Source organism: Lynx canadensis, chromosome A3 (assembly GCF_007474595.2).
Source record: "Lynx canadensis isolate LIC74 chromosome A3, mLynCan4.pri.v2, whole genome shotgun sequence".
NCBI classification, from domain to species: Eukaryota; Metazoa; Chordata; class Mammalia; order Carnivora; family Felidae; genus Lynx; species Lynx canadensis.
Window position 1 is genome coordinate 89,508,759 of NC_044305.1, and position 21,478 is coordinate 89,530,236.

The window sequence follows — 21,478 nt, forward strand, 5'->3', positions numbered from 1 at the left end:
CTCGCGGTCCGTGAGTTCGAGCCCCGCGTCAGGCTCTGGGCTGATGGCTCGGAGCCTGGAGCCTGTTTCCGATTCTGTGTCTCCCTCTCTCTCTGCCCCTCCCCCGTTCATGCTCTGTCTCTCTCTGTCCCAAAAATAAATAAACGTTGAAAAAAAAATTAAAAAAAAAAATAAATAAATACAAACTTTAAAAAAATAGCACACTTAATGGAAAACACACACACACAAATGGCTACCAGCAAGAAAACAATTGGACAGGAAAACTTTGATCAGTCTTTTACTTTCAGGCCCCAGGTCAGAAGACGGAATGTCTACCAATAAAAATCTGATCTGATGTCTTAATACTTTTTTTAATTTTTTTTTTCAACGTTTATTTATTTTTGGGACAGAGAGAGACAGAGCATGAATGGGGGAGGGGCAGAGAGAGAGGGAGACACAGAATCGGAAACAGGCTCCAGGCTCTGAGCCATCAGCCCAGAGCCTGACGTGGGGCTCGAACTCACGGACAGCGAGATCGTGACCTGGCTGAAGTCGGACTCTTAACCGACTGCGCCACCCAGGCGCCCCGATGTCTTAATACTTTTTGAGGCCCATAGTGTCCTGCTATTTGTTTATGTCCCTCTTTCATATAGTTGGAGACATTAATTTTAAGAAATATTGGACAGTGGTGGGAGGAGAAAATAATTCAGTGATGGTACATTGTGTCCTGAGAAATATTGTCCCTGTGAGTAAAGTATTGAATACATCAATAAGACAACAGGAGATCTAATAACTATATTATACTTGAGATTATAATTTTCATGTTCTCCATCTGTTCTCAGAGTGAGAAAGTCGATAGCAGGAAAATCCTTTCTTAAACCAGTAGAGCTACTCTAGGATGAAAGTCTAGGAATTATTCTAATAGCCCTTGTCAATTAATATATCATGCATCAGTAGATACGAGAAAGATCCACTTAGCATTTTGGGCCAAGGGCAAGTCATATACCATTAGTGGTAAACATATGGGCCAAATAGATTTTTCCTCAACTGAGAATGAATAAACATTTGAATTAATTAAATCCATAAAATATAAATAAGATAAAGGTAACAACTCCCCAAAGATGAGATAGTTGTTAGACATTTACTTATTATGCCCAGTAACATTCTTAAGATTCCTAAGTAGAACAGGATTCTATTTATAATAGATAGTAAGTTCTGAGACCTGACTTTTTTTGGTAAGCAATTTTATTCCTTATACCCGTGCTCATTATAGACATTCAAATATTTATATATTAATAATCATGGTCAATAGGAGCAAAAAGCTATGGGGAGAGAACTGGTTGGAACATTTTAAAGGAAGTGGGGCATTATAGCAGGGAAAATGGTAAAGACCTAAGAATTTGTCTCTTGATAAAAGCAACAAAAAATTGGCAAAACTTTTCAGAAAACTTTTTCAAAACTTGCCCTAATCTCATCCCCAGACTGAGTTCTGTAATAACCTTGAAAAGTATCAGCCTGCTTTCCCAGGACTAGAGGGAACAGAACAGAGCTAGACCTGTTTCAATACTTCATTCCCAAAGAATTGTCAATATTTGATCTGTCATTCAAAAGACTTGTCCTTATTTAATCTCATTCAGAGATATTCATTCGTTGTAAAAAGCCTGTGTGTGTGTGTATGTGTGTGCGTGCGCATGCATGTGCACATGCTTGGGATGCAAGAATGTTTATAGGCAAGTGTTTTAATGTTATAATGCCTGATGCAAACAATAGAGTAACCAAAAGCTTAAATGTAAAACCAGGGATTTATGCCCATAGATGTTTAAAAGCTTTGACATATTCCTGGGACTCTAGAAGAGTGTCCATGTGCATATAGCTGTGTGTATTCTCAGGAAAGACCTGAAAAGACCCTACCCTTTACCTACAGCTCCCCTTGAATCTCTGTGCAAGAAGAAAAGGAAGGCTAAGGCAGAGTTGACAACTGCATAGCTCAAAGTTGAAGGTATACCCTGACATGCACACAAAGTCCCTTTGTAAATCTCCCATGTTTACTGGTTCTAGGTGTTTGAGGATGTCTCAGTCTAGGCATTAACTGACCACCAAGCTATTTGAATAGAAACTTCAATAGATTTTACATAATTTGTTTAGAAAAGTTACTTAAAAAAAAAAACAAAACATAAAGCAACAACAGCAAACTTTGGGAAGTGGATAGAATCTGATTTCCAGGATTACCAATTTTATTATTTAAGATGTTTCATTTTCAACAAAAAAATACAAGCTATGGAAATTAAAACCAAAAAAATACGGTTTATACACAAGAAAAATAACAGTTTAGAAACTGTCTGTGGGAAATTCCAGACATTAACTAAAGACTTAACTACTTAAAATATGTTTGAAGAGCTAAATGAAACCATATCAAAGAACTAAAGGAAAGTATGAGAACAGTGTTTTAATCAAATAGAGAATTTCAATGAAAAGTTAGAAATTACAAAAAACAGAGCCAAATAGAAACTCTGGAGCTAAAAAGCACAAAAGATAGAATTAAAAATTCACTAGAGGAGCTCAGCAGGCAGAAGAAAGAATCAGTGAACGTGAAGATAGGCCAATTGAGATTATCCAGTGTGAGAAACAGAAAGAATAAAGAATGAAGAAAGAGAAACAGAATCTTAGAATCCTCTGGAACACCACCAGGAGTACTATTTTATACATAATAGGAGTTACAGAAGGAGAGAAAAAAAAAATGGGATTGAAAGAATATTTGGAGAAAAACTTCCCAAATTTTATGGTTACTATGAATCTGTACATCTGATGAACTGAAGGAAATCCAAGCAGGATAAACTTAAAAATATCCACATTTTGGGGCGCCTGGGTGGCGCAGTCGGTTAAGCGTCCGACATCAGCCAGGTCATGATCTCGCGGTCCGTGAGTTCGAGCCCCGCGTCAGGCTCTGGGCTGATGGCTCGGAGTCTGGAGCCTGTTTCCGATTCTGTGTCTCCCTCTCTCTCTGCCCCTCCCCCGTTCATGCTCTGTCTCTCTCTGTCCCAAAAATAAATAAAAAACGTTGAAAAAAAAAATTAAAAAAAAAAAATATCCACATTTAGACACACCATAATCAAACTGTTAAAAATATAAAGAGATGTTAAAACCAGCAAGAGAGAAGTTACTTATTGTGTACAAAGGATCCTCAATAAGATTAATAGCTGATTTCTCATCAGAAACCTTGGAGGCCAAAAGGCATTGCAATCACATATTCAAAGAACTGAAAGAAAAAAAACGTGTCAACCAAGAATTCTGTATTTGGCAGAACTACCCTTCAAAATTGGAGAAATTAAGACATTTCCAGATAAACTGAGTTGATTGCTAGCATGCTGACCTATGGGAAACACTAAGGGATTCATCAGGTTGAAATGAGTAGACATGAGACAGTAACCTGAATCCATATGAAAAAATAAAGAGTGCTGGTAAAGATAACTACATAGGTTAACTATAAAAGTATAAACATATTTTTGTTTCTAATTCCATTTTCTTTCATATGATTTCAAAGACATGCATAGAGCAGTAATAATAATTCTTATTTTACAAAAACGTATAGAGATATAACTTGTGGAAATAACAGCATAAAGAAAGGAGGAGAGAGAGCTATACAGTAGAAAAGTTTTTATATACTGTTGAAATTCAGTTTTAACCCAAATAGATTGTTAATTTATATTAAAACATGGAAGGCAATTCCAAGAACAACCACTAAGAAAAATAACTAAAAATATATATAGTAAAAGTGTCACCATAGGAATTAAAATGCTACACTAGTAAATATCTATTTAACACCAAAAAAAATGTACTAGTAGAGAAACTGAGGAACAAAAAAGACATAATACTAGAGAAAAAAGTAGAAAAATAGCAGACCTAAATCCTCCATTATCTGCAACTGCATTAAATGTAAATGAAGGTTATACTCCCATTTAAAAGGCAGAGATTGGCAAGGTAGATAAAAAGACATCCAACTCTGTATGCTGTCTACAGAAAATTTTATTTAGTTTCAAAGACAAACTGGCTGAAAGTTAAAAGATATAAAAGGATATGTCATGTAAACAGTAACCAAAGAGGGCTAGAGTGTCTATTATTAGACATTATAGACTTTAAAATTTATTAGTAAAGACAAAGTTCATTTTGTAATGATAAAAGCATTAATAAATTAAGAAGATAAATTATAAATGTATATGCACCTAACAACAGAGTCCCAAATACATAAAGAAAACTGGCAGAATTAAGAAAGAAGGAAAGAAAGAAAGAAAGAAAGAAAGAAAGAAAGAAAGAAAGAAAGAAAAGAAAAAGAAAAGAAAGAAAAGAAAAGAAAAGAAAGAAAAACACCTGATACCTGATGCTATTAAAGGGAGAAATACACAATTCAAGCCAGTTGAAAAGTCACATATTGTATAATTCCATTTATATGAAATGTCCAGAACAAGGAAATCCATGTAGACAGAATGTAGATTAGTGGTTGCCAGCAGCTGTGGGAGAGGGGGAAATGGAGGGTAATTGCTAATGTGTCTATTTCTTTTGGGGGTGACAAAAATGTTCTGGAATTAGATAGCAGTGGTGGTTGTAAATACACTAAAAATTACTCGTTTGTACACTTGTTAAATTTGTGGATTTTAGGGGCGCCTGGGTGGCGCAGTCGGTTAAGCGTCCGACTTCAGCCAGGTCACGATCTCGCGGTCCGTGAGTTCGAGCCCCGCGTCAGGCTCTGGGCTGATGGCTCAGAGCCTGGAGCCAGTTTCCGATTCTGTGTCTCCCTCTCTCTCTGCCCCTCCCCCGTTCATGCTCTGTCTCTCTCTGTCCCAAAAATAAATAAAAAAAAACGTTGAAAAAAAAATTTTTTTTTAAAAAATTTGTGGATTTTATGTTATTTGAATTGTGTCATCAATTTTTTTTATTATTTATTTTTAATGTTTATTTTGAGAGCGCGAGCGAGCAAGCCAGTGGGGACGGGCAGAGAGAGAGGGAGATACAGAATCTGAAGCAGGATCCAGGCTCTGAGCTGTCAGGCTTCATGACCTGAGCCAAAGTTGGACACTCAACCAACTGAGCCACCCAGGCACCCCTATTTTTAATTTATTCTTTGAAAGTTTATTTTGAGAAAAAGAGAGCACATGAGCTGGAGGGGCAGAGAGGCAGAGCAGGAATCCCAAGCAGGTTCTGCACTGTCAGGCTCTGTATTGTGGCTTGATCTCACAAACCATGCACAAGGCTTGATCTCACTAACCATAAGATCATGACCTGATCCAGAATCAAGAGTTGGATGCTTAATCAACTGAGCCACCCAGACACCGCTATATCTCAATTTTTTAAAAGGGAGGGGTAGGGAGTTGCCAGGGAAGATGGCAGAGTAGGAGGATCCTACTCACCTCATCTCACAGATACACCTCGATAACATTTACATCAGTGTAAATAACCCAGAAAACGACCCAAAGACTGGCAGAGCAGATGCTCCACAGCTAATTGTAGTGAAGAGGTCACAAGAAAAATGGCAGGAAGAGCAGAGAGAATCAGGGACCAAACTGATCTACAAGACTGACCATGAGAGGAAGGGACACCACAAGCACAGAGAAGGGAAAAGAACAGATTCCACACCAGGCACCCCTGCCACAGGGGACCTGCACTGGGAAGATAAATCCCCATAATATTTGGCTTTGAAAACCAGAGGGGCTAGGGACGCCTGGGTGGCTCAGTCAGTTAAGCATCCTACCTCGGCTCAGGTCATGATTTCACAGTTCGTGAGTTTGAGCCCCGTGTCAGGCTCTGTGCTGACAGCTTAAAGCCTGGAGCCTGCTTCAGATTGTGTGTCCCCTCCCCCCCCCCCCCCCGCCTCTCTCTGCCCCTTCTCTCCTCACGTGCTCTCTCTCTCAAAAATAAACATTAAAAAATTTTTTAAAAAAGATAAAACCAGAGGGGCTTAACTTTTAACTTCTTAAGTTTTTTCAGTCTGTAGGACTTAACACCAGGAACTTGTGCATGGTCTACACTTAATGAACATATTATCATGATGGAATTTGAAATGGGAGATGGGAACAATGTGGCCGGATACTTACTTCGTCAGGTACTCAGATGCAGGCACAGTGATTTGTTGCAAGCCAGGAGGGAAAAGTGCACTCTGGTGGATTCGTTGAACAGACAGAATGTCAGTTTCAACATAGTGCCTTAAGGAACCCTCCAGAGTGATTTCCACCCTGTATGGTTTTTCATCGTATATGCTAACTTTAAACTCTAAATTCCATTTAAAATTTATCTCAAATTGAGTGAAAAAAATAGATAAGAAACTGTGTACATTGCAGTCCCAGTATGTGTTCATTCCAAAGCATGTATAACCAAAGTTGGTTTTTTGTTTTTTTTTCTTAAGGTGACAAAAAAGCTTTCAGTTCACATTCATTTTTTTTATTCAACTAAAAATTATTAAAGCTCTTACCGTGTTCCTGCCAGATACTATACTAGGTGCTACATTTACAGTAGTGTGCAGAATGAACATGCTCCGTAAGATTGTGGAGTGTGTGGAATGTTGTTATAGTTAGTAAATAAATAGACCACAAATAAGTACATAATTACAAATAATAAGTGTTAAGAAAATAAAGTAGAATTGGAAGAGAATAATTGGAACAGAGTTTTAGGAGCTCCTGAAAGCCTTTCCAAGGAAAAAAGTTGAGAGACAAGATTTAGAGGGTAAAGACAGGTTAAGTGGGCAGAGAGTGGGGAATGACAGTGTTCTGCCCAGAGGGAGCAGTCTGGGAAAAACTCCTGAAAGAGGAGAGAGTTGGATGCATTTGACAGATGAGAATTTAGTGTGGTTAGAGCAGAATAGTGACTAGATATGGTTAGATAGGTAAGTCCATGATCATGCAGGGTCTTGTAAACCATATTAAAACATTTGAATTTTATTCTGGTAGACAACTGTGGTTACATTTACATTTGTAAGATTTATTTGGCTGCTAGATAAAATTTATCACTTCATGGGTCAGAAGACAGGGAGCCAACTCTAGAAGTGGAAGCAAGGACAGCAGTAGTTAGAAGGCTATTGACTGTTGAGTTGGTTTACACATTTAAGGTTGTTTGTAAGGGTGCCGTGTAGAAGGTGGCACTGTTCACATCATATAGACAGACATACAGTATTTTTTATGAAAATACACAGGTGGACCTGAACGTATGAGTTCTGGAGCAGTGTTAACTCTCTTCCTGCCCCAGACAAAAATCTATACTTACACACCCTGCAGCTGTGCGTGGATGCCAGAAAATACAAGTGCACATACGCTTGTTGGCATACACACATGCATCAGGCTACACTGTCTTTCAACTGCTCTCAGCTCCACTGAGTTGATTGTCTTGCTCATCTACCCACTGCTTTCCGGGACTACCTGACTGTGAGTGAACCTGACGCAGTCACCTTTCTTGGAGAACCAAGGGTGGTGCTGAAGAGTATGCATGTGCTTGCTGCTGGTGTTGTATGTTGTCTGGTATCTGGAAGTATTTGTGAGGAGAATGATCCCATGTGCAATTGTTACATTATGCCATAAAATATAATATCTTAATTTTTTAATTAAGGAAGGGACACCTTTTTCTAATTTCTTCAAAAGATGCTGTAAGGGCTAGCTATGTCCTGAATGCTAGAATCTGAAGCTCAGAAGAAAGGTCCCAGCCAGAGATATATATTTGTTGGTCATCAGCATGTAGATAGATAGTATTCCATCCATTGGTAGCTGATGAGTTCACTCCGGAAGAGAAGAGTTCTGACCCCTTGAGGAACTCCAGCATTGAGAGATTTGGTAGTAGTAGGGATACTAAGGATTTGCAAGAGACATGGGGAGCAAATAAGAGAAAGTGATGCCACAGAAGCTGAGAAAAGCGTAATTTAATCTGTACATATGACCCAGAAGACTTAGTAGGGTCCTTGCAATCTATCCTTAAAAAATCCTCATGACTTACTTATATTTGCACCGTACTAATGAGACTGCTTTCTCATCTCTTACTGGCATATATATTTTAGGTACTCAGAAAATGCATGAAGTGCAGAATCCCAGATTAGAAAGAAAAAACATTTTTATAGAAGATCCTGTTCTACTTGCTAAAAACTCTCGTATGTCCAGAGATATTCTTCACCTCTTTTTTGTGGCATCAATGAACTTCTCTTACCAGTGGACATGGGAATATTGAAATGTATTTTAAAAAAATAAAAATTACCTTCAAATCTTGTATTTATCACACAAGATTTTCCTTTGAATGTTTTCTATCTTGTATTAATCATCAGATTAATCTTCCTAAAACATAGCTGATTACATTTTCCCTTTATTAGAAATGTACAATGATGTTGCATTTCATATACAAAGAGTACAATTTGTACTCTTTAGCTTGGGATTCCATACCCTGCTGAATTTTGTCCCAAACAATTATGTTTTAATATTTCCCACCATTTTCTTTAATATATTGTATGATCTGGCCTGACCCCAAAGTGACTGTGGTTCTTATATACTCTTTGCTTTCCTGCCTTCTTGTCTTTGCTCATGTTTCACCTCTGCCTAAAATGTCTTTCTTCCTTCCTTTGCATATTTCAAAAAGCCTACTTATTTTTCAGGTTACAGTCTATAATATTCTCCTCTCTTTGAAAATCTTCCTGACTGGAAATTGTCTCTCTTCTGAACTGATACTCTATATATCTTCTGTCATTTGCTTCTCCACCTTATATTGTTGCAATTTATTGTACATGTCTGACATCCCCTTCTGATCACACTGCAACACTCCTATTGTATCTTTTTAATAGAAGCGGTTTAAGAGGTAAGTTTTTTGTCTCTGTTCAACTTCATGTCTATATATTTGTTAATTGTACTACTTTCCCACTTTGCTGTAGGATCCAATGATGCCATCGCTCCAGACTTCCCAGCTGAGGTGCTAGGCACCAGGGATGATGACCTGTCCATCCCTGCTGACACTAAACATAAAGAGGGGATCTACAGTAAGAGGGCCGTGGCTAAGCCATCCTTCTCAGTGGGGAAAAACCCCCCTCAGAGAGATAATGCAGGTAACTGTATTCACTTTTTATATTTTGTGGCCTTTTTTGTCCTGGTAATCCAAAATGAGAATATTTTCCAGTCTTCATCTTATTTCTGGTGTTATGCAAACTTTTCTGTTAGCTGTTTTATTGGGTGTGTATAAGAAGGTAAAATATTTATGAAATCTTTCAAAATGCTTCACAGGCTTCTTAAAACTATAAGCTGTATTTTCACTGTGGGAAATAAAATAGGTTGCAACTTTTGGAATAAAAAAATATCCAATCAGGTATATTTTACAAACTGAAATCCAGAGAATCTTGATTAAATTTGCCTCATGAATTTATCTGTCAGATGGTACAAACTAATATTTTCATAGGTTGGAAGTATATGGCTCACATGGTATTTTAAATTTTCTTTTCATTTTGCTGCTGACATTTAAAAATAAGATTTAGGTCTTCCCTGGAAAAATCAGAATATCTGGTTGCCCTCAGCTTGCATTCCTTCATGGCAATGATCACCTGCCCCTGAGTCATGGCTGTTACTTGCGGAGAAGATGTACATTCTCCTGTTTGCTTTAATTCTTCACACTTCTCAGAGCCAGTCTGCTTCATTCATCTACCTTATCTGTCTGGTCACTGTGGCTATTTGAATTTTCAATTTTATCCCCAGATAAAGGCCTTACTATTTTATAAGAGCTTTTAATATTTAGGGACCTGCTTGATTTTTTTTTTCCTCTGCATCCTTGGTACTATACTTCTTTAGTTGATACATGGTAGTATTTATTAAATGGAGACTCCAGGGGCCACTAAAAATTCTACATGTGTAACTGTGTTGCTTTGTTCCATTTACAGTTTTTTATTCCTGTGCATAGCTATTAGCCAAATAGGTGCTACTGATCCCAGGGCAGATTTTAAGCATAGGGTAGTTCTATGTTCCAGTTTGGGCATGTTTTGTTTTTTTGTTTGCTTATTTGTTTTAATGTTTATTTTTGAGAGAGAGAGGGCGCATGCACGTTGTGTGCTCACGAGCAAGCAGGAGAGAGGAAGAGAGAGGGTGACAGATGATCCAAAGCAGGCTCCATGCTGACAGCAGAGAGCCCGATGTGGGGCTCGAACTCTTGAACCACTAGATCATGACCTTAGCTGAAGTCAGACACTTAACCAACTGAGCCACCAAGGGGGCCCCGTGTATTGTGGATAATACATGCAATATAGTAAAAACATCAGAAACATCAGAGATTGATAAACTCTAAATTCAGCATAAAGGTTTCTGCTGAAAAGGCAGAGAATGGTATCACTAAGGCTTTACAACAGGAAATCATATCTGTAATATTTCATTTCTTAAGCTCTTTGGGAGACACATTATGTTATGTCTTTAGTAATGTCCACTGCTTTTCTGATTTTTTTGTTGTTGTTGAAAAATATCCATACTTAGCAATAAGAGATGTATCTCTTTTCAGCCCATTGTAAAAACATATAACCTTGGAGTACCTGGTTGGTTCATTTGGTTGAGCATCCAACTCTTGATTTTGGCTCAGGTCATGATCCCAGGGTCATGGGATCGAGCCCCACGTTTGACTCTGCGGTGAACATGGAGCTTGCCTAAGATTCTCTCTCTCTCTCTCTCTCTCCCCCCCCCCCCCGCCCCTTTCAGAGCCCACTCTTGCGTACTGTGTCTCTCTAAAATAAAATGGGGCACCTGGGTAGCTTAGTTGGTTAAGTATCTGACTCTTGGTTTTGGCTCAGGTCATGATCTCATGGTTTGTGGGTTCAAGCCCCATGTGGGGCTCTACACTGACAGTATAGTGACATTATAGAACACCCAGGTGGGATTCTCTCTCTCTCTCTCTGCTCTCTCCTCCCTCCCTCTCTCTTTCTCTAAAAAATAAACATTTAAAAATAAAATAGTTTAAAAAATATATAAACGTTATTAACTGTATGATGACTGTTATCCTAGTTGTTGCATTGGTGATTTTAATATATTTAGTAACACTGTTTTATACTTGGGTTTTCTCATATAATAAAAAAGAAAAGAGCTGATTAAAAAAGACCAATAAGATAGATAAATCTCTAGCAAGTATGACCAAGAAAGAAAGTAGAAAGTATTAGACAATTTTAAAAGGATATAATTTCAGGAGATCTTAAAAAATCATATGAGTATTATACATAAAATCTAAATGGTGCTTTTCTAGATGCTTTTCTAGGATTGTATGAAATATCAAAATTGCCTCAACAAAGTGACAAAAACTTGGAATAGACCAAAGAACTCAAAAGAGGAGTTCAAATTTACTTTTCTACTTTGAAAAAATACCTGATCTTTTTTTTTTTAACTGTTGTGTCAAATCAGCAAAGAACAGATTTAATTTAAAATGGTATTTTACTTAAACCATCGTCGTATACAGAAAAATATGGAAAACTTTCCAATTCATATTGTAAACCCACCATAATTGTCATAGCTTTTATATGGTGGGGCCTAGGAGATGCTTTTTTTCTTGATGTATGAAGAGGTTTGGGTTTTTGTTTGAGGCTTATTTTTTTGAGTGGGGGGTTACTTGCCTATTGTGTTTATTGTCTTTTCCTTTGTCCTGTTGTCTTTTCACATGATGTCATTATTCCAGATGCCGAAGTTCAAGTTTCTGTCAGTGGGGATGAAAGCCTTTCAGACAAAAACCAGAAAAAGGAGATCTACAGTAAAAAGGCGGTGGCTAAGGCTGCCCAACCTGAAGAGAAAGAATTCTTGGAGACAGCCACTGCAGGTAACTAACTGGATTATCTGCATATTATTTTCTTCTAGCCTTCTAAAATGAGTATAAACAGCCAAGTATTCTCTATTCCCTTGCTGTCTTCAGCTTTTCTCTGTGTTGCTCATATGTGAAATAGGATATTAGCTGCAAGTTTTTGGTATAGATTAACTGGTGAAATTAACATTTTTAAAGCTCTTTAAGACATTTCTGGAGAACTTTGGAAAGATAGTACACAAGTTAATCTCATTGCCAGAAAGTCACTTAATGGACTTTTAAAAACTTTACTGATAAAAAAAAAATTAGTTCTAGGAGATGCTCACTCTCTAATACCATTGTTGTACATAAGCCTTTTATTCTTTAGGAATTCAGCTTGTTTACTTCTAACTACCTATCCTGTTAATTTAGTTCAATGGGATTATGCTAATTAAAAATGCCAATAATAGTGTGTTTAAGTTAGGATTCATTTTGGCTCTGAGAGATGAAAACAAAAACAAAATAGCATTGGCTTAAAAGAACACAGGGAATTTTTTCTCTTTCTTGTAAACATCCAGATATAGACATCCATGGATGACCTGGTACTCCACTGTATCAAGGAACAAAGCTCTGTCTCTCCTGTTGTTCCAACACTTTTAGCCTCCATTCTCATATGGTAGCCATCAGGCCCATATTCCAGCCAACAGAAAACAGAAAGGAAGAAACGAAAAGAAAAAAATACATTCCTTCTTTTAAATATTTCTCAAAAGTTACATGTACCATTCCCCTTCCATTCTATTGGTCAGACTTAGTCACACGCTCACATCAAGCTGTGTTGCCAGGGTGGCTGGGAAATATAATCTTTATTCTGGTAACCATATGCCCAATTAAACCAAGTTTCTATTTTAAAAAACAAAAACAGGGGCGCCTGGGTGGCGCAGTCGGTTAAGCGTCCGACTTCAGCCAGGTCACGATCTCACGGTCCGTGAGTTCGAGCCCCGCGTCAGGCTCTGGGCTGATGGCTCGGAGCCTGGAGCCTGTTTCCGATTCTGTGTCTCCCTCTCTCTCTGCCCCTCCCCCGTTCATGCTCTGTCTCTGTCTGTCCCAAAAATAAATAAAAACGTTGAAAAAAAAATTAAAAAAAAAAATAAATAAAAAACAAAAACAAAAATCTTCATTTTAGCATTTTAAAAAAAGAATCACATGTTCATTCTGAAGCTTTTCCAGACTTGGCCACCCAGTAAGATACACACAGCCTCTCAGGTACTTGGAAGGTTATTGCACAGCTCTTTAAGTGATCACATAAGAACAAAGCGGTCACTTTCCCATAGCCAGACCCTGACTTCATCTTCCACAAGGACGCCTTACTCAAAACAGGCTGTGGGGTAGCTGCAATTCAACCTTGCCCCCATATTATGAAACCAGTGAAGTTAGCACAGGTCTTGTGGCTTCTTTCATTTCAGAGTGTCATCTTTACTGAAGTAAAACTTTCTGAATAGGAGACCAAAGTACTACCTGCTCAGCAAAAAAAAAAAAAAAAAAAAAATCTGTAATGCTCTAGATTGGAGGCAGGCAGTCAGCAATAAGATGAATGTCAGTAGCTGGTTCTTGACAGATTCTACAGCAGCCCTGGCATCATAGGGATTTCTCTCCCTGAGAGGTTCCTTTTTTTTTTTTTTTTTTTTAAAGTAATCTCTACACCCAGTGTGGGGCTTGAATTTACAAACCTGAAATCAAGAGTCACATGTTCTACCGGCTGAGCCACTCAGGCACTCTTCCCTGTAAGGTTCTTAAGATGGAAAGATTCAAAGTTGAATCTTTGCTTTTTTTGGCTACTAGATGGTTTTGATGAATTTGCTGTGATCCAGGAGTGTTCAGGTACTTTTTTGAGAATCAGGCTATGGCTAGGGTTATGCTTTAGCTGCCTAGAAAAGAAGTCCCTGACTCCCCCTGGTACAAAGTCAGGGAATGTGAATTCAGCTCACGGGTTGTTGTTTTTTTATAGATCTCTTGGTATGTGTTTGTCTCAGCAGGAGGCTTCCCAACTAGAAATTTATAGCAAGGAACCCCAGGGCTCCAGAGATTCACCTTCTCAGCATGCATTCAGCCTTTAATCATCTCAGGGGGCAAGTAGTCCATGGTGCCGCAGTGGGTGGTTCTGGAGGATGAGGCCATATACCGTAATATACCGTAATCTTAAATTCTCAGTTCATTTAAGGAGCAGGTTCTCTGGTTTAATGTCTCCATGAAAATTCTCTTTAAACTATGGTAAGACAGGGCATTTGCGAATCCTGTGGTCTAACTAAGAGTTGCAGTCCTCTGCTCATCAGACTGACAGTTTGTGAGGTTCTCCATAGACAAGTCCAAGGGGTACATATTCTAGAATTAGGTAAATTCTGGTGGCATCATGGGAGTAATCATATAGTCTGAAAATACTTGGATATCTAAGGTGGGATTGGATTTGTACTTCTCAACTGATGCTTACCTCTTACTTCTTCAGTTGAGCTTTAAATAATACTTCAAGAGCCAGGATAAACTTGCTTTTTCTTTCCCCAAATAAACATTTAGGGAAAGTTTCTTTTACCCAGCAGGCGGCCAAATCAAAATCTTCCAAAGCCCATTGTTTTTCTGTTTTAATGCCAGTTCCTTTTCAGAATTGTTTCCAAGGGCTGATGGCTAGGGCTGCTCTTTAGTAACCTAGGGACAGGACTAGGGACACTGGTTGCCTGCAATTGCTTCTGCCTCGGATTCTAAACTAGTATATGGCTGCAGATGGATTTTGTGCTCATGAAGGCACTCACTGGGAGGAATATGAAGGACACAAGATCCACCGAGCCTTGCCACTCTGTTGTCAGCGATTTATTTTGGAGGAAAGGAAAATGGATTTCAGAGGACAGCTGGTAGTCTCTGCCACGACTGTAAATAGAAACATTTTGGAGCATAATTAGCCACTTCTCTTTTTGTGTATTGCTTTTCTTCACAAGTTATGTTGTGTTCTGGGCAACGCTTCAAAATTTTACCCCCCTTTTTGCTGTTGCTAAATGAATGTTCCAGAAATAGATCACGTTAATCTCATAATCAAAAAGTTTTCATTGTCCTTAAGAGTAAAATCTAAACCCTTTTACCACAGTCTTTCAGAACAGTATAATCAACTACCAAACAACTTTTCAGACACCTCTTTTCTTTATAAATTGTATACTCAAATAAACCATATACTTGCTCTATTTCTTAGATGTTCAGTTGCTTTCCTGACTTTATTTTTTTTTTTTTTTATTAAATTTTTTTTTTTAACGTTTATTTATTTTTTTTGGGACAGAGAGAGACAGAGCATGAACGGGGGAGGGGCAGAGAGAGAGGGAGACACAGAATCAGAAGCAGGCTCCAGGCTCTGAGCCATCAGCCCAGAGCCCGACGCGGGGCTCGAACTCACGGACCGCGAGATCGTGACCTGGCTGAAGTCGGACGCTTAACCGACTGCGCCACCCAGGCGCCCCTTTATTGTTTTTATATGTAGTTACCTTTGCCTAAAATGCCTTTCTTTTTCTATCTCAATGTGTATTCTAACACATTCCCAAATCAGTATTTTATTTTAGAGTCCTTTCGTGATCCTCCTAGCTAGAGGTAGTTTCTCTTCCTTTGAGTACATATATTTCTTTATCTGTCTTTCTCTTATGCTATAATTCTCTTATTTTGTATGACAGTTGTTTTTGTACATTTTTAAACTCCAATTTGGATTAAGAGTTTCTTTTTTTTTTTTAATTTTTTTTTTAATGTTTATTTATTTTTGAGACAGAGAGAGACAGAGCATGAACAGGGGAGGGGCAGAGAGAGAGGGAGACACAGAATCTGAAATGGGCTCCAGGCTCTGAGCTGTCAGCACAGAGCCCGACGCGGGGCTCGAACTCACGAACCGTAAGATCATGACCTGAGCCGAAGTCGGATGCTCAACCGACTGAGCCACCCAGGCGCCCCTGGATTAAGAGTTTCTAAACACATTTCTAAATGGTCTTTTTATTTTTTTCTAAAATATCAGTAACAGTGCCTTTCACATATTAGATGCTTGAGAGGCATTTAAAAATATTTTTTGTCAACTTCCGGGTCTGGATACTGTGTTAATTTACCTCTCTTAGGTTCTAGTGGTGCTGCTGCTGCAGAGCCCTCAGCTCGACTACAAAACATAAAGATTGAAAGTCCACCAGACACTGAAGCCATTAAACAGAATGAGGAGATCCATAGTAAGAGGACAGTTCCTAAGGAAGCCTGGACAGAAGATCAAGAATCCTTGCAGATAGATATTGCAGGTAATGGGATTGGGGCAGGGGAGTTGCGGATTAGGGATTGGGAGTTGGCGGGGAGGACGAGGAGGAGTGACAGAGAATGAGAGAGAGACAGAGCCTGTGTCTGTGTGTTTCCATTTTATTCTGATAATATTGCCTCATGATTTAAATAGAGATCCATTTTTCCTTTTCTTTTTTCTTTTTTTTTTTTTTTTTTTTTTTTTTTTTTTTTTTGCTTTCTCATGAAAATCACATCAGTGCTATGTGTGTTAGATGTATATATTGATTTGTAAGATAATTGTTACCATTGGGAAAAGATGTTGTGAACTTAGAAACAGGATCACAAACAAATACTTTAAGGCTGATAGTACTAGAAATCAAGGATCATGTCTCATTACTGAAGTAGGGAAAACCTAAAATCTGAAGGCATTCCAGAAGACTGTGATAAAGATGGAAAGAGCCTCAATACAAACTTTTAAAAAATTACAGTAAAAAAGAGCCAGGATCAGATTTATGTTTACCCATGCCCCCCTACTTCTTTTTCTTTGTTGTTGTTGGTTTTTTTTTTTTTAATTCAAGTTAGTTAACATACAGTGTTGGTTTTAGGAGTAGAACCCAGTGACTCCTCACTGAAATATAACTCCTAGTGCTCATCCCAACAAGTGCCCTCCTCAATGTCCGTCACCCATTTAGTTCAGCCTGCCACCCATATCCCCTCCAGCAACCCTCAGTTTGTTCTCTGTATTAAAGAGTCTCTTAGGGTGTGCCTTCCTCTCTTTTTTATCTTATTTTTTTTACCCATGGCCCCCTATTTCTAACATAAAAGAATATATAGGACATAAGTTCTTTATAGATTTTGGATGCTAACTTTTATCCGAAATCTTATTTGCAAATATCATTTCCTATTTCGTTGGTTGCCTTTTAGTTTTGCTGATTATTTCCTTCACTGTGCAGCAGCTTTTTATCTTTTTTTTTTTTTAATATTTTTTTTTTCAACGTTTATTTCTATTTTTGGGACAGAGAGAGACAGAGCATGAACGGGGGAGGGGCAGAGAGAGAGGGAGACACAGAATCGGAAACAGGCTCCAGGCTCCGAGCCATCAGCCCAGAGCCCGACGCGGGGCTCGAACTCACGGACCGCGAGATCGTGACCTGGCTGAAGTCGGACGCTTAACCGACTGCGCCACCCAGGCGCCCCGAAGCTTTTTATCTTGATGAGGTCCCAGTAGTTCATGTTTGCTTTTGTTTGCCTTGCCTCGGGAGACATGTCAAGTAAGAAGTTGCTGAGTCCTAGGTCAGTGAGGCTGTTCCCTGTTTTCTCCTGTAGGGTTTTGATGGTTTCCTATCTTACATTTAGTTCTTTTATCCATTTTGAGTTATTTTTGTCTATGGTGTAAGAAAGTGGTCCAGGTTCATTCTTCTGCACATTGCTGTCTAGTTTTCCCAAACCATTTGCTAAAGAGACTATTTTTTCCATTGGATATTCTTTCCTGCTTTGTCAAAAATTAGTTGGCCATGCATGTGTAGGTCCATTTCTGGGTTCTCTATTTTGTTCCATTGATCTCTGTGTCATTTTTTGATGATTACAGCTTCGTAATATAGGCTAATGTCCAGAATTGTGATGCTTCCAGCTTTGGTTTTCTTTTTCAACATTACTTGGCTATTTGGGGTCTGTTTTGGTTCTATACAAATTTTAGAATTGTTTGTTCAAGCTATGAAGAATGCTGGTGTTATTGTGATAGGGATTGAATGTGTAGATTGCTTTGGGTGGTATCGACATTTTAACAATATGTATTCTTCCAATCCATGAGCATAAAATGTTTTTCCATTTCTTTGTGCTTCAGTTTCTTTCATAAGCTTTATAAGTTACAGTATTTAAAATTATAAAAGTTACTTCTAAACGAGTTAAAATCAAACTACAAAACATCCAAACTATTTAGAAAAATGCTAAGAGTAACAGGAAAATAAAGGGAGGAAAAAAGAAAAAAGTAAGTTTGTAACAAAAGAAAATACCATAAAATCGATAATGGAAGACATATATAAGACAATATAAACATTTATGGGATAAATTGATCTATTAAAAAAAAACTTCTCAAATTAGGTTAAAAAACAAGCTGAGGTCCATGCTATATAGCATACACATTGAAAATAAAATGACACAGAATGGTTGAAAATAAAGGAAAACTAGATATATATTAAAAAGAAATATGGAGACATGATATTAATATAGACAACACCCAGACTGTTGCAGGAATTAAGGAGGAATATTTTTTTTGATATAATTTATTGTCAAGTTGGCTAACATAGAGTGTATATGGTGTGTTCTTGGTTTTGGGGGTGGATTCCCGTGATTCATCACTTACATACAACACCCAGTGCTCATTCTACCAAGTGCCCTCCTCAATACCCATCACCTATTTTCCCTCTCCCCTGCACCCCCAATCAACCCTCAGTTTGTTCTCTGTATTTAAGAGTCTCTTATGGTTTGCCTCCCTCCCTCTCTTAAGGAGGAGTATTTTTATACTGATTTGCAATCCACAAAGAGGCTATTACACATAACTCTTTAACCATGAATTAGCATGAAAATATATGTAACATGAGAAAAAGATGCTTAACTGGGGAAAAGGAATTTTGCTTGGTGATGGGAGGAATGCAGAACAGACCATACACTAGCAGAAAACTCTAGAGAACCTTCAAGGAGAAATGGACAATACAGAATAGCAGTAGAGAAGTTGAATATACATGCTTGGCTCATGCGAGATCATAGAAATGAAATTATTTATAAAAAGCATAGTTGAAAATACATCCTGGAATAATGCAAATAATGAGGTTGATCATAGATATGTAGAAATATTTCTATGCCTTAAAAAAACTTTAAAACTTTTCAAGTGCCCATAGAACATTTATAAAGAGCTTTATTGACATATAATGCACATATGGTACGGTTCACCCATTTAAAGTATGCAGTTCAGTGGTTTTTACCCTATTCTTAGGAATGTGCAGCCATCAACACAGTTGATTTTAGAATGTTTTCATCACCTCAGGAACAAATCCTATACTCTTAGCTATCATCCTCTACCTCCTCATCACCTACCACTGATCTACTTTGTCTCTGTAGATTTTTCTATTCTGGACCTTAATACAATAATTAGTTATTATGGAATCATGTAAAGCTTAGCTGGTGTTTTTAGTTTCATATAAGTAATAAAATGTATTAAAAATTTATCCATTTTAGTGGCTGAATAATATTCCACTGTATGTATATGCCACTTTTTGTTTTTGTTTTTGTTTTTTTCAGTATATGAAATTTATTGTCAAATTGGTTTCCATACAACACCCAGTGCTCATCCCAAAAGGTGCCCTCCTCAATACCCATCACCCACCCTCCCCTCCCTCCCACCCCCCATCAACCCTCAGTTTGTTCTCAGTTTTTAAGAGTCTCTTATGCTTTGGCTCTCTCCCACTCTAACCTTTTTTTTTTTTTCCTTCCCCTCCCCCATGGGTTTCTGTTAAGTTTCTCAGGATCCACATAAGAGTGAAAACATGTGGTATCTGTCTTTCTCTGTATGACTTATTTCACTTAGCATAACACTCTCCAGTTCCATCCACGTTGCTACAAAGGGCCATATTTCATTCTTTCTCATTGCCACGTAGTACTCCATTGGGTATATAAGCCACAATTTCTTTATCCATTCATCAGTTGATGGACATTTAGGCTCTTTTCATAATTTGGCTATTGTTGAGAGTGCTACTATAAACACTGGGGTACAAGTGCCCCTATGCATCAGTACTCCTGTATCCCTTGGGTAAATTCCTAGCAGTGCTACTGCTGGGCCATAGGATAGATCTATTTTTAATTTTTTGAGGAACCTCCACACTGTTTTACAGAGTGGCTGCACTAATTTGCTTTCCCACCAACAGTGCAAGAGGGTTCCCATTTCTCCACATCCTCTCTAGCATCTATAGTCTCCTGATTTGTTTATTTTGGCCACTCTGACTGTCGTGAGGTGATATATCTGAGTGTGGTTTTGATTTGTATTTCCCTGATGAGGAGCGACGTTGAGCATCTTTTCATGTGCCTTTTGGCCATCCGGATGTCTTCTTTAGAGAAGTGTCTATTCATGTTTTCTGCCCATTTCTTCACTGGGTTATTTGTTTTTCGGGTGTGGAGTTTGGTGAGCTCTTTATAGATTTTGGATACTAGCCCTTTGTTCGATATGTCATTTGCAAATATCTTTTCCCATTCTGTTGGTTGCCTTTTAGTTGTGTTGGTTGTTTCCTTTGCTGTGCAGAAGCTTTTTATCTTCATAAGGTCCCAGTAGTTCATTTTTGCTTTTAATTCCCTTGCCTTTGGGGATGTGTCAAGTAAGAAATTGCTACAGCTGAGGTCAGAGAGGTTTTCTCCTGCTTTGTCCTCTACGGTTTTGATGGTTTCCTGTCTCACATTCAGGTCCTTTATCCATTTTGAATTTATTTTTGTGTATGGTGTGAGAAAGTGATCTAGTTTCAATCTTCTGCACGTTGCTGTCCAGTTCTCCCAGCACCATTTGTTAAAGAGACTGTCTTTTTTTCCATTGGATATTCTTTCCTGCTTTGTCAAAGATTAGTTGGCCATACTTTTGTGGGTCTAATTCTGGGGTTTCTATTCTATTCCATTGGTCTATGTGTCTGTGTTTGTGCCAATACCATGCTGTCTTGATGATTACAGCTTTGTAGCAGAGGCTAAAGTCAGGGATTGTGATGCCTCCTGCTTTGGTCTTCTTCAAAATTACTTTGGCTATTCGGGGCCTTTTGTGGTTCCATATGAATTTTAGGATTGCTTGTTCTAGCTTCGAGAAGAATGCTGGTGCAATTTTGATTGGGATTCGATTGAATGTGTAGATAGCTTTGGGCAGTACTGACATTTTGACAATATTTATTCTTCCAATCCATGAGCACGGAATGTTTTTCCATTTCTTTATATCTTCTTCAATTTCCTTCATAAGCTTTCTATAGTTTTCAGCATACAGATCTTTTACATCTTTGGTTAGGTTTATTCCTAGGTATTTTATGCTTCTTGGTGCAGTTGTGAATGGGATCAGTTTCTTTATTTGTCTTTCTATTGCTTCATTATTAGTGTATAAGAGTACAACTGATTTCTGTACATTAATTTTGTATCCTGCAACTTTGCTAAATTCATGTATCAGTTTTAGCAGACTTTTGATGGAGTCTATCGGGTTTTGCATGTATAAGATCACGTCATCTGCAAAAAGTGAAAGCTTAACTTCATCTTTGCCAATTTTGATGCCTTTGATTTCCTTTTGTTGTCTGATTGCTAATGCTAGCACTTCCAACACTATGTTAAACAACAGCGGTGAGAGTGGACATCCCTGTCGTGTTCCTGATCTCAGGGGGAAAGCTCTCAGTTTTTCCCCATTGAGGATGATGTTAGCTGTGGGCTTTTGATAAATGGCTTTTATGATGTTTAAGTATGTTCC

At 38.1% G+C, this 21,478-nt stretch overlaps 1 protein-coding gene across 4 annotated transcripts in view; it reads left to right on the top strand.

The window, feature by feature from the left end:
- ALMS1 (ALMS1 centrosome and basal body associated protein) overlaps positions 1-21,478 on the top strand; it is a 225,545-nt gene that overhangs the window by 138,777 nt on the left and 65,290 nt on the right. For all 4 annotated transcript variants that reach the window (XM_030310857.1, XM_030310858.1, XM_030310860.1 and 1 more), the window contains 3 exons: positions 8,867-9,037; positions 11,626-11,763; positions 15,855-16,025. In XM_030310857.1, coding sequence (XP_030166717.1) covers positions 8,867-9,037; positions 11,626-11,763; positions 15,855-16,025 — 480 coding nt within the window. The remainder of the gene's footprint in view (positions 1-8,866; positions 9,038-11,625; positions 11,764-15,854; positions 16,026-21,478) is intronic.